Source organism: Gracilinanus agilis, chromosome 1 (assembly GCF_016433145.1).
Source record: "Gracilinanus agilis isolate LMUSP501 chromosome 1, AgileGrace, whole genome shotgun sequence".
Taxonomy (NCBI): domain Eukaryota; kingdom Metazoa; phylum Chordata; class Mammalia; order Didelphimorphia; family Didelphidae; genus Gracilinanus; species Gracilinanus agilis.
The window spans coordinates 526,900,373-526,912,509 of NC_058130.1; the positions used below are offsets into that span (position 1 = coordinate 526,900,373).

Consider the following 12,137-nt stretch of genomic DNA (forward strand, 5'->3'; position numbering starts at 1 on the left):
GGGGGTGGGGGCAAGGGTGGAGGGGCTGGGGGATGGACCAAGGCTTTATTCTGGATGGCATGGGCAGCGCTGCCTATGTCATCGCCCTCCTTCATGGGGATACTGGGAGATAACACACTGGCCAGCCTCAACTGGTGAGAGCTTGTGGCCATTCCCACCTCTCCCAAGGCCTTCTGTTCCAGGTGCCTGTTGAAGGCAAACGCATGGCAGCCGGCTGCGGCCTTGGAAGAGGCCTGCAACAGAGCGGCCGAAGGGATGGGGCCCCGTGCGGCCATGGGCATTTGGTAGAACTGCTGTCGGAGTGAGGTACTGGCGTCCGGGTGAAAGCTGCCGTTCTTGTCCACGTGGAAGAGATTCTGCTGGAAGCTGCAGGAGGGGAGCAGCCTCTTCTGCTGCTTGATCTCGGGGCTGTGAGCGATCCTGCTCGGGACGGGGTGTTTGCTCATCCACTCTTGCTTAAAAGGCTGGCCGTGCCCCAACGGATTCATGTTGGAGTTGATGACACACGGCGCCACTTTCACATCTGTGTCCATGAGCAGCTTTCCCGGCTCACATTTCACTTGGGCGTGTTCCCCCCCCACAGTCCTGGCCATTCTCTTTTTCGGGTGGTTTTCTCGCTTTCTGATTTGCAGCGGCACCAGGGTCCCTGCCAAGTAGCCCTTACCATCTGGGTTTGGAGAGCTAGCGGGAGTTTCAACAATATTCCTCTCAGAGGCCGTTTTGCACCCGGAGGGAGCCGGCAGAGGCAAGGGAAGCCGGTGAATCTCTAGCTTGGCTCCTAATCGGGGCTGCGGCAGAGCCTTTTCTAAAGGCAGGTTGCCTTGTAGTAACTGTGTCACAAGGGGATTGTTGGCTTCTACAGAGGACAGACGACAGCTCGAGCTCCCCCCCGCCGGTACTCTCTTGATTGATTCTGGGGCCAATGACAGAGTCTCTTCCACGGAACTAGAGACGGATGTCTTGGAGTTTGGGGTCTGCTGTATACTCGGGGTGGCTCCCTCCGCCTGGGGAGGCATTTCTGGTACGGGGAAATCTTCAGTGTCCATTCTAAAGCACTTGTCCACTTCGGGGGCTTCTGACTTCACAGGAAGAGTCATTTTTGCCATAAGGTTCCTCGGATGCAACTCGGAGACGTGGGCATAGCTGGAATGCTCCGTTTTGATCGTTTTGGGGCAATTCTGCTCCAGGTACTCCTTGTGTTTCTGCGTAGTGGTCGAGTGGCTGGGTGCGGGAGGTTCCGTACTCATCACATCTTCGCTGTTCCAGCAGATCAGGTTACCCGTATTATACTGATTGCTACAGGTAGTGTCGGGTTCACTTTTGAAAGCAGAGGGGCCGGGACAGGGCTCAGCAAAGGCGTGACTAGGGGCGCTCCCCTCACCTCCTTTATCAGGAGAAGCGAGAGACAATTCTCGGAGATGGGTGCAAGAGGGAGTCAGCGGTTTGCTGTCTTGCCTTGAGGGTGGCGTGGCGATGAAGCCCAGACCGTGTTCCACGTTTTCACCGCTCACCGGCTCAGGCCTGTTGATGACAGAGACTTGAGGGCATGCCACGTTCGGCAAGGCCGTTTCCGTCCTGGCTGGCCTGCTCTGCATGTCCAGGCCGGTTTCTGCACTTTCGATGGAAACGGTGAGTGATAAGCCGGAGCTCAGTGTGGCACTGTGATCGACAATGACTTTACAGGGAATCGATCTGTTCGCCGCTGCTGGTGCGTAGCCTCCGGTGGGATGTGGAGGTTTGCTGGAGTGATCCGTCCTGCTTCTGACACCTGTGCTTTTTTCCAAGCTTTCAGGACCTAGCTTGGGAGGGCTGTCAAAAGAGCTTATTGTTAGCATGTTTCCAGTAAACATAGCAATAGGTGGGCATTTAGCTGAAGAGTCTGTGACCGCAACTCGATCACCGCAGCTCAGAGCTGCTCTCACAGTGGTGCTCACAGACATGCTGGCTTGCTCATCGCACCCAGGCATGGCTATCTTCTCAGAAGGAAATCTGCTGTTGGCTCCCACTGGGGGAATCAGGACAGAGCTGGGAGGGGCATGATTTGGCAAATTATTTCCAATGGAGGGAGATGGCACAGTGGTATATTGACTGGAGACTAAATTATTAGTAGCACTGTTGCTTGCTATTGGCAACCTTTTATCATCAACAGAGTTTGGTAAGACTGAACCCTCTGTGGAAGTTGGAATGGGAGTATTATCAATACATTTTGGTACAATGGCTACACATGTCGTATCGGCTCCCTGGATGGTTTTTAACATACTCAAATTACAAGCAGAGCCTGCAGTATTTGCACTGTCAACAGACATTAAAAGAGAGGATTTATCAACAGAACTTGCAAAGGGAAGTTCTTTAATTGTTCCTGACATGGCAGTGTTGCAAACAGACACAGGGACAGAATTTTTATTAAAAAGCATGGGCATACCACTATTTTCAGAAGAGGTAGATGAAATAACTTTCTCAGACAAATGTGACATGGGTATATTTTCATCAGAACTGTGAAGAGATATGTCAGGAGCAGTTTCTGGTAGCTTAGCAGGATTAAGTGCTGGCTGCAGTAAAGTGGTAGCCTCCCGGAGGGGAACAGACTTGTTGCTAGGAGACCTGCAATTTGGATTCACTATAATGACACCAGTTGAACCTTCCATCTTTGCATCAGGAGTAGCTGAGACTTCCAGAGCCGGAGGCCCATCCTTTGAGCTAAGCTGTGGCAACCTGGCTTCTTTATTTGTCTGGAGTAAGTGTGCTCTGGCTTGGTGCTTTGCAAAGAGCTTGGCCTTTGTTTGTTCTTTGATGTGCGCCAGGGTCCTGGTCTTCCCACCTTCGCATGGACTTCCCATAGCCCCTGAGACTATGCTTGCTGCAGCAGCTACTGCTGCTGCTGCGGCAGCCTCTCTCTGAGCTCGAGCTTGCTGGGCTCTTGCCTTTATATCTGCAAGGGTTCTGGCACCTGTGTTCCTCCCTCCACTAACTGAGGTGCTCGGGGATGCTCTAGACTCTGGCTTAGAGACTGGCTGGCTCTTGATAATGAAAGGTGGCCCGATTTTTGATAGCTGGATCTGAAGAAATAAAAAAGGGAGAAGAAAGAAATATTATTTTTCTACCACAGCAAATATACTTACTTGGCTTTTGCATAGCGAAGGACACGTTGCATTCTCATCAAATTTTCTTTTCCAGCAGAATAAGATATAACTAAATCCTTGTGATGGCCAAGCCGTAGGGCAAAAAGACAGGCTGATTCAGCTCAGCACAAATATGAAAATGATATAGTCATCTGCCACCATTCATCAGGCATTCTCTGCCTGCTTTTAATCTACTTAACCAAGAACTGAGCTCACTTGAAATAAAGCAAGTATTTATATTAACACAGGAAAACAACTAGAAAAAAACAACCATTTAGAAAACTGATCGTATGGTTAGCTTAAACTCCTCAGGGATCTTTAGTTTATAAGTGACCTTGCTTTCTAGGAATTAAGAACTAACTTCCTAGATAACTGAGATTTGCCTATTCTTATGTGGTTTATTTTAAAACAGAAAAAATGACCTGAGAGTCAGGAGAAAGTTTTCAGCCCTCGTTCTGTCACTAATGATATGTATCATGGGATGAGCCTTTTAACCTATCTCAGTGCCCTTAACTGTACAATGGGGATAGCAGGGTGACTTACTTATCTTACAAAGCTTCTATGAAGATTAAAAAAAGGAGAATACATATAAAGGGTTATCATGTTTAAGGTTCAGGGAGGAGATAAGTGTCACTCTTGGAATTAGGAAGACGTGAGTTTGAATCTAGCCTATAGGAAAGTTGTATACTCTTCCTTATTGAAAGGGGCCATGAGACCTATAGTACCTATTTCATAGGTTGGCCATGAGTGTCAACTGAGAAAATAGGCAGAAAGACCACATAATTCAAACTCTACAAACTCCACAGATATACAATTGAGAAAACTAAGGTTCAAGTAAAATTTTTTAACCAAAGCAATAAACAGAAGAGCTGAAATTCTAACCTAGGTCCTCTGACTCTAAACCCAGTGTGTTCTTCCACTATACCAATAACTGAGCCTTATGAGTTTTATGGAATTTCTGTTACGGAAAATGCCTTATGCTTCCCCAATACAATGGATCACTACTCTAAGACTTTATTATGGGCAGGCAGAAAAGTTATGATTTAGGACAAAACATCTCAAACAGTTTTCCTTTTTCTTTTTGCAATAGATAATATCCTAAATATTCAACTCATACCAAATCACTTTATTTCTTTTATTCAAGGTAACCCCAGCTTTTTACCCATCTTTCCTGTGATTAGATGGATTATATCACATCTCAGACCCTTTGAAACTGTTCTAAACTCTTCCTTTAGTTTATCCAACTAGAAAAAATTGGAAAATAAAACTAGATAAACATAAAAAAAGATGGAAGTCAAACCAACTAAAATAGCCATCTCCTTCTTATTAGACCATTTCTTCCTAGAACCTCCATTTAAATCACTTCAGGCAGCCATGGCTCTCATTCCCCCTCCAATCTAAGTGCCAGAATTCCTGTATCCCTGTGCCAGGTATGTTTGTCTTTTGCCTTCTGTCCTTTTTAGCTGCCTTTAATGTCATGTCTTTCCTCTTAAGGGAAGGTAAATACTGCCTTTGTTTATGCTTATATTTGTATCCTTAGTGTTTAGCTCAGTGTCAGAGTACATAGTAAGCGTTAATAAATGTTTGTTGACTAGCAAAAAAAATGTTTAATGTGTTGTTTTATTTACTAGTCTTGTATATATGTAGATATCCTGTAACACCTTAGATTTGTTGCAACACTTTAGAGTATAGTCATAAAGGGAAAAAAACTAAAATGAAAATTAATCTAATACTTTTAAAATATTGAAAATAAACCTTATAATAAGGCTTATAGTACATAATTCATCTTTTACATGTTTTATGTTCAATTCTTCAGAAATCAAAAGTGTAAGTGTTTAAATGCTCTTAATATGATTGAAATAGTGTACAATTGATGAGAAGTTGTTTACTAAATCAAAGGATCAACCAGCCAAGACCTGAAAAATCAGCTGGAAATTCAATTTATGTGCTTTCTGTAAAAAGTATGAGTAGAAACACAGGAATACAAATAGATCATCACATGGATAGTATTCATCTCGTTCATTATCAATATGTGGTATATGCCACATACCAATATGTGGCAATCTGTTCAGATTGCATCATACGATAAAGACTTCATTATAATATCTTTGCAACAGAAAAAAACTAAAGTGTCTTAAAACTAAAACATGCAAACATGATCTATTCCTGTGACTTGAGCAGTCCCCTACTGACATTGGGGAAGGCATTTGTTTATCCACTCATTCAGTAAAATTCGTTTATTAAGATTGATGGTCTTAGATGAAAAGCAGTGAATAAGAGCAAAATGTAACATATAGAATTTTGATTAATTAAAAATATTTTCTTCAAAATTAGTCCCTTATGTTAATGTAAGCTCATAGAATCACAGAGCTGAAAGGGATCTTAAGAGATCACCTAATCTAACTTTTATTCAAGAATCCTCTTGATAACATCTCTGGCAGGTGGTCTATCAGTCTGGTAGAATGTACTTTATGTTGTAGAAAATTAATAAAGTAAATGAATGATTATCTAGCTTTGGCTTATACACTTCCAATGATGGGAGTTCACTAAAGAATAAGGAAGCTTACTCCATTTTAGGTAGCCAAACTATTAAAATTAGAATCTACTATCTTGACATGCCTACATGTTTATCCCAGCTCTATTCTCTAAATGTTTTCTTCTTCAACATATACTCAATTACATAAATGGAAGTCTACTATCAATGCTGGTTCCCTATTTCCCCAATCCCAAACTCTCATTTTCCTTTCTCCCAATATTTCTACTGACATGTTTTTACATTCCTTCACTATCCAGGTTGCTTTTTTCTGAATGATCCATCCATTCTGATAATGTCTCTTTTGGTTTACTTATGTAAAACTTATGTTCAATAAAATTTTGTTATTTGAAAGCCAAAACCTACATGAGAAAGTGTTATCATAAACTTGATTTAAATCAGAAAAATGAAAACTTAGGGATAATTTTTCTATGTCTATACTAACTCTCTCTTTTTTTTAAACCCTTAACTTCCTAGGTGGAAGAGTGGTAAGGGTGGGCAATGGGGGTTCAAGTGACGTGCCCAGGGTCACACAGCTGGGAAGTGTCTGAGGCCGGATTTGAACCTAGGACCTCCTGTCTCTAGGCATGACTCTCAATCTACTGAGCTACCCAGCTGCCCCTATACTAACTCTCAATACTCAAGTTGTTCAAAGTTTTTCATAGCATTATCTATGGATTAAAAGTTGACTTCTGAAGCCTTATTACTACTACCACTACTATAGTATTTATGAAGGTTTGCAAACAAATTTTATTTCATTTAATCCTCACAATAGCCCTAGGAGGTAGGTACTGTTATTTCCCCCATTTTATGGTTGAGGAAACTGAGGTGAACAGAAGTGATTTGCCTAAGATCACATAACTATTCAGAGAATGAAGGCCAAATTTGAAATCAGAACTTTCTTATTCCAGGTCAAGTGGGACACTGAAGATTTGCCCTAAATCATAAAACTAGAGAGTTGTGAAACTGCAATAATAAATCTCTTGTCTAATGACTCCCTGAATACAATCTTACAATCATCAACATTTACTGAGAAGAGGGAGCCATGAAACAAAGATCTTCATACATTAACCATTTACCATGTTTATAAAGAAGAAAGGAAATAATCCAATATAAGGAAAATACTTTTTGTGTGATTGTGAAATGTAGTCAAAGGCTACCATCTACTTATAGTGATTGTTAATTATTAATAATAACTGAGGAAACAATCTGAGCTATACGCTTTTTAGCAAAACCAGCAATATAAATGGGTCACTTGGAATCCACAGACAGTCCAAAGACCCTGAATATGGAGTTAGAGATGCTTAGGTATTAAATACAATTAATCAAGTAAAACCAACTAATTATAAGAAAATAATAACAAGGCTACTAATTTGGGTAATCTGATTTCTAATTGGGGAAAAGATATGGGGCTTTTTGAGTTGGGAGAGGGATAAGAAGGTTTAGGGGTCTCTTCTTTTCCCAGAACTGAGAGATGTTGATTGACTGCATTCACCTTTATTTATGAAACAATAGATGGCTTATACCATATAGTTTCTTATGATCTGCAGAAAAACAAGATGGAGGAGAATATTTGTGGCAGTAGAAGATGGAGTCAGCATTCATGAGATAGATTCTAATTAGTTCTCTTGATTCCCACACCAAATCAACTCCATTTTGTGGGTGACCATTATTCCATCTTGTTGTCACCCAGTGAAGGAGGCATTTAGATACATAGAAGCTCCATCACTCACTCACTCACTCACATATACATTCTTTCTCTCTTCTCATTTCTGTCTCCCCCTCTGCCTATCTGTCCCTCTCATGGCCTATATTATTCAGCCCTAAAGAAAACAGCCTCAGACCTGATAACAGAATTGTGCTAAGGTATTATTAGGTTGTTGAATATATTCTATAAAGTGAAGTAACTGAATTTAAGATTTGGAGAGCTGTCTATGGATAAATCCAGAAATAGTCTGGAACAATGCCCCACTTCTTTTTCCCTTTAAATGATTCTAAATTCTCTAATACCATACCTTGAGAGGTGGTACCCTGGGCTCCTCTCGTGGAGGCTGCTCTTTTTCAATCGGGCTGGAAGCTGAAGCACTACGTGCTGTCTGATCATCTTCTATTCTAGCTCTCTTCTCCTTACAGATTCCAAAACTGTGCTGTTCTACAGTTTTCCTCTTTGAGATCTCTGGTTCCCTATTTTCATTTCTTATCCCTTCAGGTGACTTGGCAGGTTCTGAGGATTTAGAGGAATGTGAACTCTCCAATCGAGTCTGTGTGTTCCCCTGCTTGTGTGTTTTACTTCGAGATCCTTCAGAAAATGAAGCTTTATCTAATGAGGTATACTGTTTATCATGTGACTTAGCTGGAGGAAGCTCACTGTTCTTACCCACGATGCCTTCAGATGAAAGAGATCCCTCGGATGGTGAGGATGTACCTTTCTTTTCAGTTCTTGGCTGGACATTATGACTTTTACCTTTTGTCCCTTCTGGAGGAGAGAGTTCTGAAACAGATGCAACACCAGACTGCTCTGTTTCTGCAGGAGATGGACATGGCTGCTGATTCAGGTTTTTACTGTGGGCATCCTCAGCTATAGAAGTTTCAGGAGCAACAGGAGGTGGATCCATTTTGATAGTTTCAGGTGTGCCCTGATGCATCGTCTGATGTGTAATAATGCTCTCTCCCACAGGTTGAGAAAGGGTAGAATTTTCATCTTTGAGAGGAGAGAGTGGCTCTTCAGACATGGAAGGTGACTTTCTTGGCTGATGGATGAGCCTCTCACTCATGGAAGAACTGGAAACTGGAGATGTTTCTGAAGGAACAGGTAAACTAGTTACAAGTGAAGTCTCTGATGTCAGAAGCACTGAAGACACTGAAGAAGTTTCTGATGTTAAAGGCAAATCAGACATTGGTGATGTTTCTGACGTTAAAGGCAAGTTAGATACTGGGGAGGCTTCTGATGTCAAAGGTAAATTGGACATGAGGGATGTTTCTGATGTTCCAGGAGAAGTGGACATTGGCGATATCTCTGACATCAAAGATGCATGAAGATTTTCATCAGGAGGAGGCTTTCTATTACTGTCTGTGTCAGTGTTTTCAGTGCTGGACACCTCAGAACAAAAGGTTATTTCGAGGGATGCTGGAGTACAGGGCTCTTCTGAAGTGGACTGTGTTTCCCCACCTGGGGATGTCAGACTAGTGGATGCTCCCTCTGGGCTTTCTGAAGAGAAGGATGTTTCAGAGACACAAGCATTTTCAGAAAGCTGTTCATCAGGATCACTCTGGAGTTCCATATCCACAGCAATGCCTTCAGCTGGAAACAGTTCTTCTGTGGCAGGAGGAATTCCTTGTGTTTCTGGGATATTGGGCTCCTTTGCAAGCTCTGGTTCCTTTTCTGCTATATCACCTACAGAATTCACTGAGGAAGAAGAAGGGACTGGGGATTCACAGTCATCTAACTGATCAATAACAACAGCCATTTCTTCCTGAGGGCATTCCAATTTCTCTTCTACTTTAATTTCAATATGAGGCAACGTATCTAAGATTTCATTCATCACGACACAGGCTTCTACATTTTCTTCAACAGGCACTAATTCTGCCTCTTCACCTGGAATTGGGGGGCTCCCAGCTTCTTCTGAAAACTCTGGTTCTGACTTGAGATTTTCATCCTGGCATTCACAGATAGTGGTTTCTACCTCTTCTGCAACTTCTTCTTGAATCACAGATTCTTCAGGGATCAAGATATCCTCTGACTCAGATTCAGTCATGATATTCTTAATTGGGACCTGTTCCATGGAAGCACAGAAATCAGTTTCTGGAGAAGGTGGGATTTTTGTGCTTTTGGGCAGGTGCTCTTCAAAGGATGATGGTGTAGAAGGACCAGGCAAACATGAAGACCCACATAAGGAAGTATTTTCATCACCATCACTGTTTTCAACTGAAGTGAGCTTCATTGATTCTTCTCTTGACATGCCCAGCCTGAGTAGAAATTATAGACATTAAGTTACTATTCAATTATAGAGAATTAATGATGTCAAATGGTTTATTCACAGATACCTTATTTGACAAATTTGAATCTATATATGTTAAGTAAATACTTAATTTGTTTGGCCTAGTTTAAAGTAACTCAGTTTTCCCATTTGTTTTTAAAACTGTGACCAAAATTAAACTATATTTCTGGTTTAAGAATGTAGATACCCAAAGATTACAAGCATTTTAAAGGCATAGATTCTGATTCATCACTGTATCCTTCCTATGGTACTCTGAACAGACAAGGCATACCCAAATCAATCAATCCATCCATCCATCTATCTATCATCTGTCTGTCATCTAGGTATCTAATCTATTTATCCTCTTTTTTCCTGTCCCCTTGCCTACACCTCCTCCCTTTCTCCATCTAACTTAGCCTGGAAATATGGATCTACTAATTCCCTTATAGAAGGAACTCTTGATGAAGACATTTTATCAATTTGTATCTTCATCTGCTTTGCAACTAAGTCTAAAAAAATTACCTGAGGCACTAAGGGTAAGTATCTTGCCCAGGGGCACACGGTCAGTTAGTGCCAAAGGCACACATGAACCAAAGTTTTCCTCATTCTAAGGCTAGCTTTTTATTCACTCTATCATGAAGGGATTGTAATATTGCCAATAAAAATTTATTAATAATGTGGATTAAAACTTGCCATGTATCCTTTTTCATAATCATTGCTAACATCAGGTTTTTTAAACATCAAGTTTTCTTTCTTTCTTTTTTTTTTTTTACTGTCACAGCAAGGAAGGTGTCATTATATAATGAGTGCCAAAATTAAGGGGAGTAATTTCAGTACTTTACACTAAATAATCTAATATGTTTATAATCACCTGTCTCAAAGTGCCAGAAAAACTAAGTAAATGTGAGAATGGGTACAAATAACAGCAAATCACAAGCTATCAAAAGGGGAAAAGGCAACAGAAATATAATCTACTTCTTTGGGCTATATTAGAAGATACAAAGTGAATGTGACAACAGAAAATTTTGCACTGCTCCTTAGTAGATGTTATGCAAGATTCAAAACATGATTCTGTAATAGAAGTTAAAAGAAAAAAATTAAGCTGCAAAAGTGTGAATACAAACTGACTAAAGTTGCCTATGTTCCCTCCACACCCCTTAAAAAGTAATCTACTAGGCTGTGACTTAGCTTTGTTATATTTATAATGACAAAAGTGGTACAATAAATAACAGTCTGTGCTTAGAGTAGTTCAATATTTCTGTCAAGGACTGCAAATTATACAAGATACTTTTTTGATGAATATGTGGTTAAATTCTAGTAGTATTAGATGTCACAGGAATATTTTCTATGAACTGAAGTTAAATTATTGAGTAAAGAATAAGGAGAAGAATAGAAGCCAAACAGAGGACACCCCAAAAAAGGTCACAGAGAAGGTATATTTTAGCCATAATAACACCCAGGAATGAAAAAAATTGGATGAATAAAAACTTTCATCTTTTATCTAAAAAGTATTCACCTAAATCACTTTAATATAATTAAACAGATTTGGACCTCAGATCATTTATCTACCTACTTAAATTAATAAGGCTAGGGGGTAAATCAAAAGGCTTTGCCTACAAAAGGCAAAGTCCAAGACAAGCTTTTGAACATCAGCCTTTACTTTCTCACCTTTCCCTAAAGATGGATTTAAACAAATTCATATATTGGCTTACATGCTTCATAGCAGGTGAAAAATAACTGATTAGAGTACAAATTTAGAGTGGAATATGTGTAAAGAGAATCTAAGAACAGACCACATCAAGATCATTATTCCTTGGGACTAAGAAAGGAGGGAGAGGTAAAAGGATTCAGGGAACTACACACACTTAAGAATAAAATAAATAGGATTGCTGTAACTATGTAATATTAGATCAGATAGTATATAAAGCGAGGCAATAGTTCTACTATATTCTGCTTAGATTAGACTACATCTGAAGTACTCTAGTAAGTTCAGAGCACTACAATTTAAAAAGGATATAGCTATACTGGAAGGAGATCAGGCTGGTGAGAAGACTTGAAACCATGAAGCTATAACTCACAAAGGGAAAAGAATAGGATTTTAAATTTCCAAAAATCCATAGGAGATCAGACAGCAATAAAATGCAAGGCTTCAAACTTCAACATACCAATGCACTAATTAATTTAAGAAGTGAAGTGAACTGGAAGTGATAATGTAGGGAAGGCACTTCATGCCTAGAATATGGCTCAGAAAAGATAGAACCCAAAGGAAGAGGACAGGTTAGAAACGAGAGAGAAGAGAAGTGAAAGGATTGGGTCAACGGCACTGAATATTAAGATACATTGAAAGCAGGGGGACATAGCCAAGGGCACCTGGACAAAGATTAATGGTGCCTGAAAAAAGAAAAAAGAGTACCATTGAGGAACCAGAAATCACAGGAATAGAAAGAGGACATAGATAAGAAGAAGTTCAGAGGCAAGAAATAATAGGGGATTTTTCATAATAAAAAC

General features: G+C 40.4%; 1 protein-coding gene across 1 annotated transcript in view; it reads right to left on the reverse strand.

Moving 5' to 3' along the window:
• The window catches only part of ASXL3 (ASXL transcriptional regulator 3), a 193,268-nt gene that overhangs the window by 782 nt on the left and 180,349 nt on the right, over positions 1-12,137 (reverse strand). The window contains exons 10-11 of the mRNA XM_044658031.1: positions 7,668-9,618; positions 1-3,056 (exon numbers count right to left, since the gene is read on the reverse strand). Of these exons, the coding sequence (XP_044513966.1) occupies positions 1-3,056; positions 7,668-9,618 (5,007 nt within the window). The remainder of the gene's footprint in view (positions 3,057-7,667; positions 9,619-12,137) is intronic.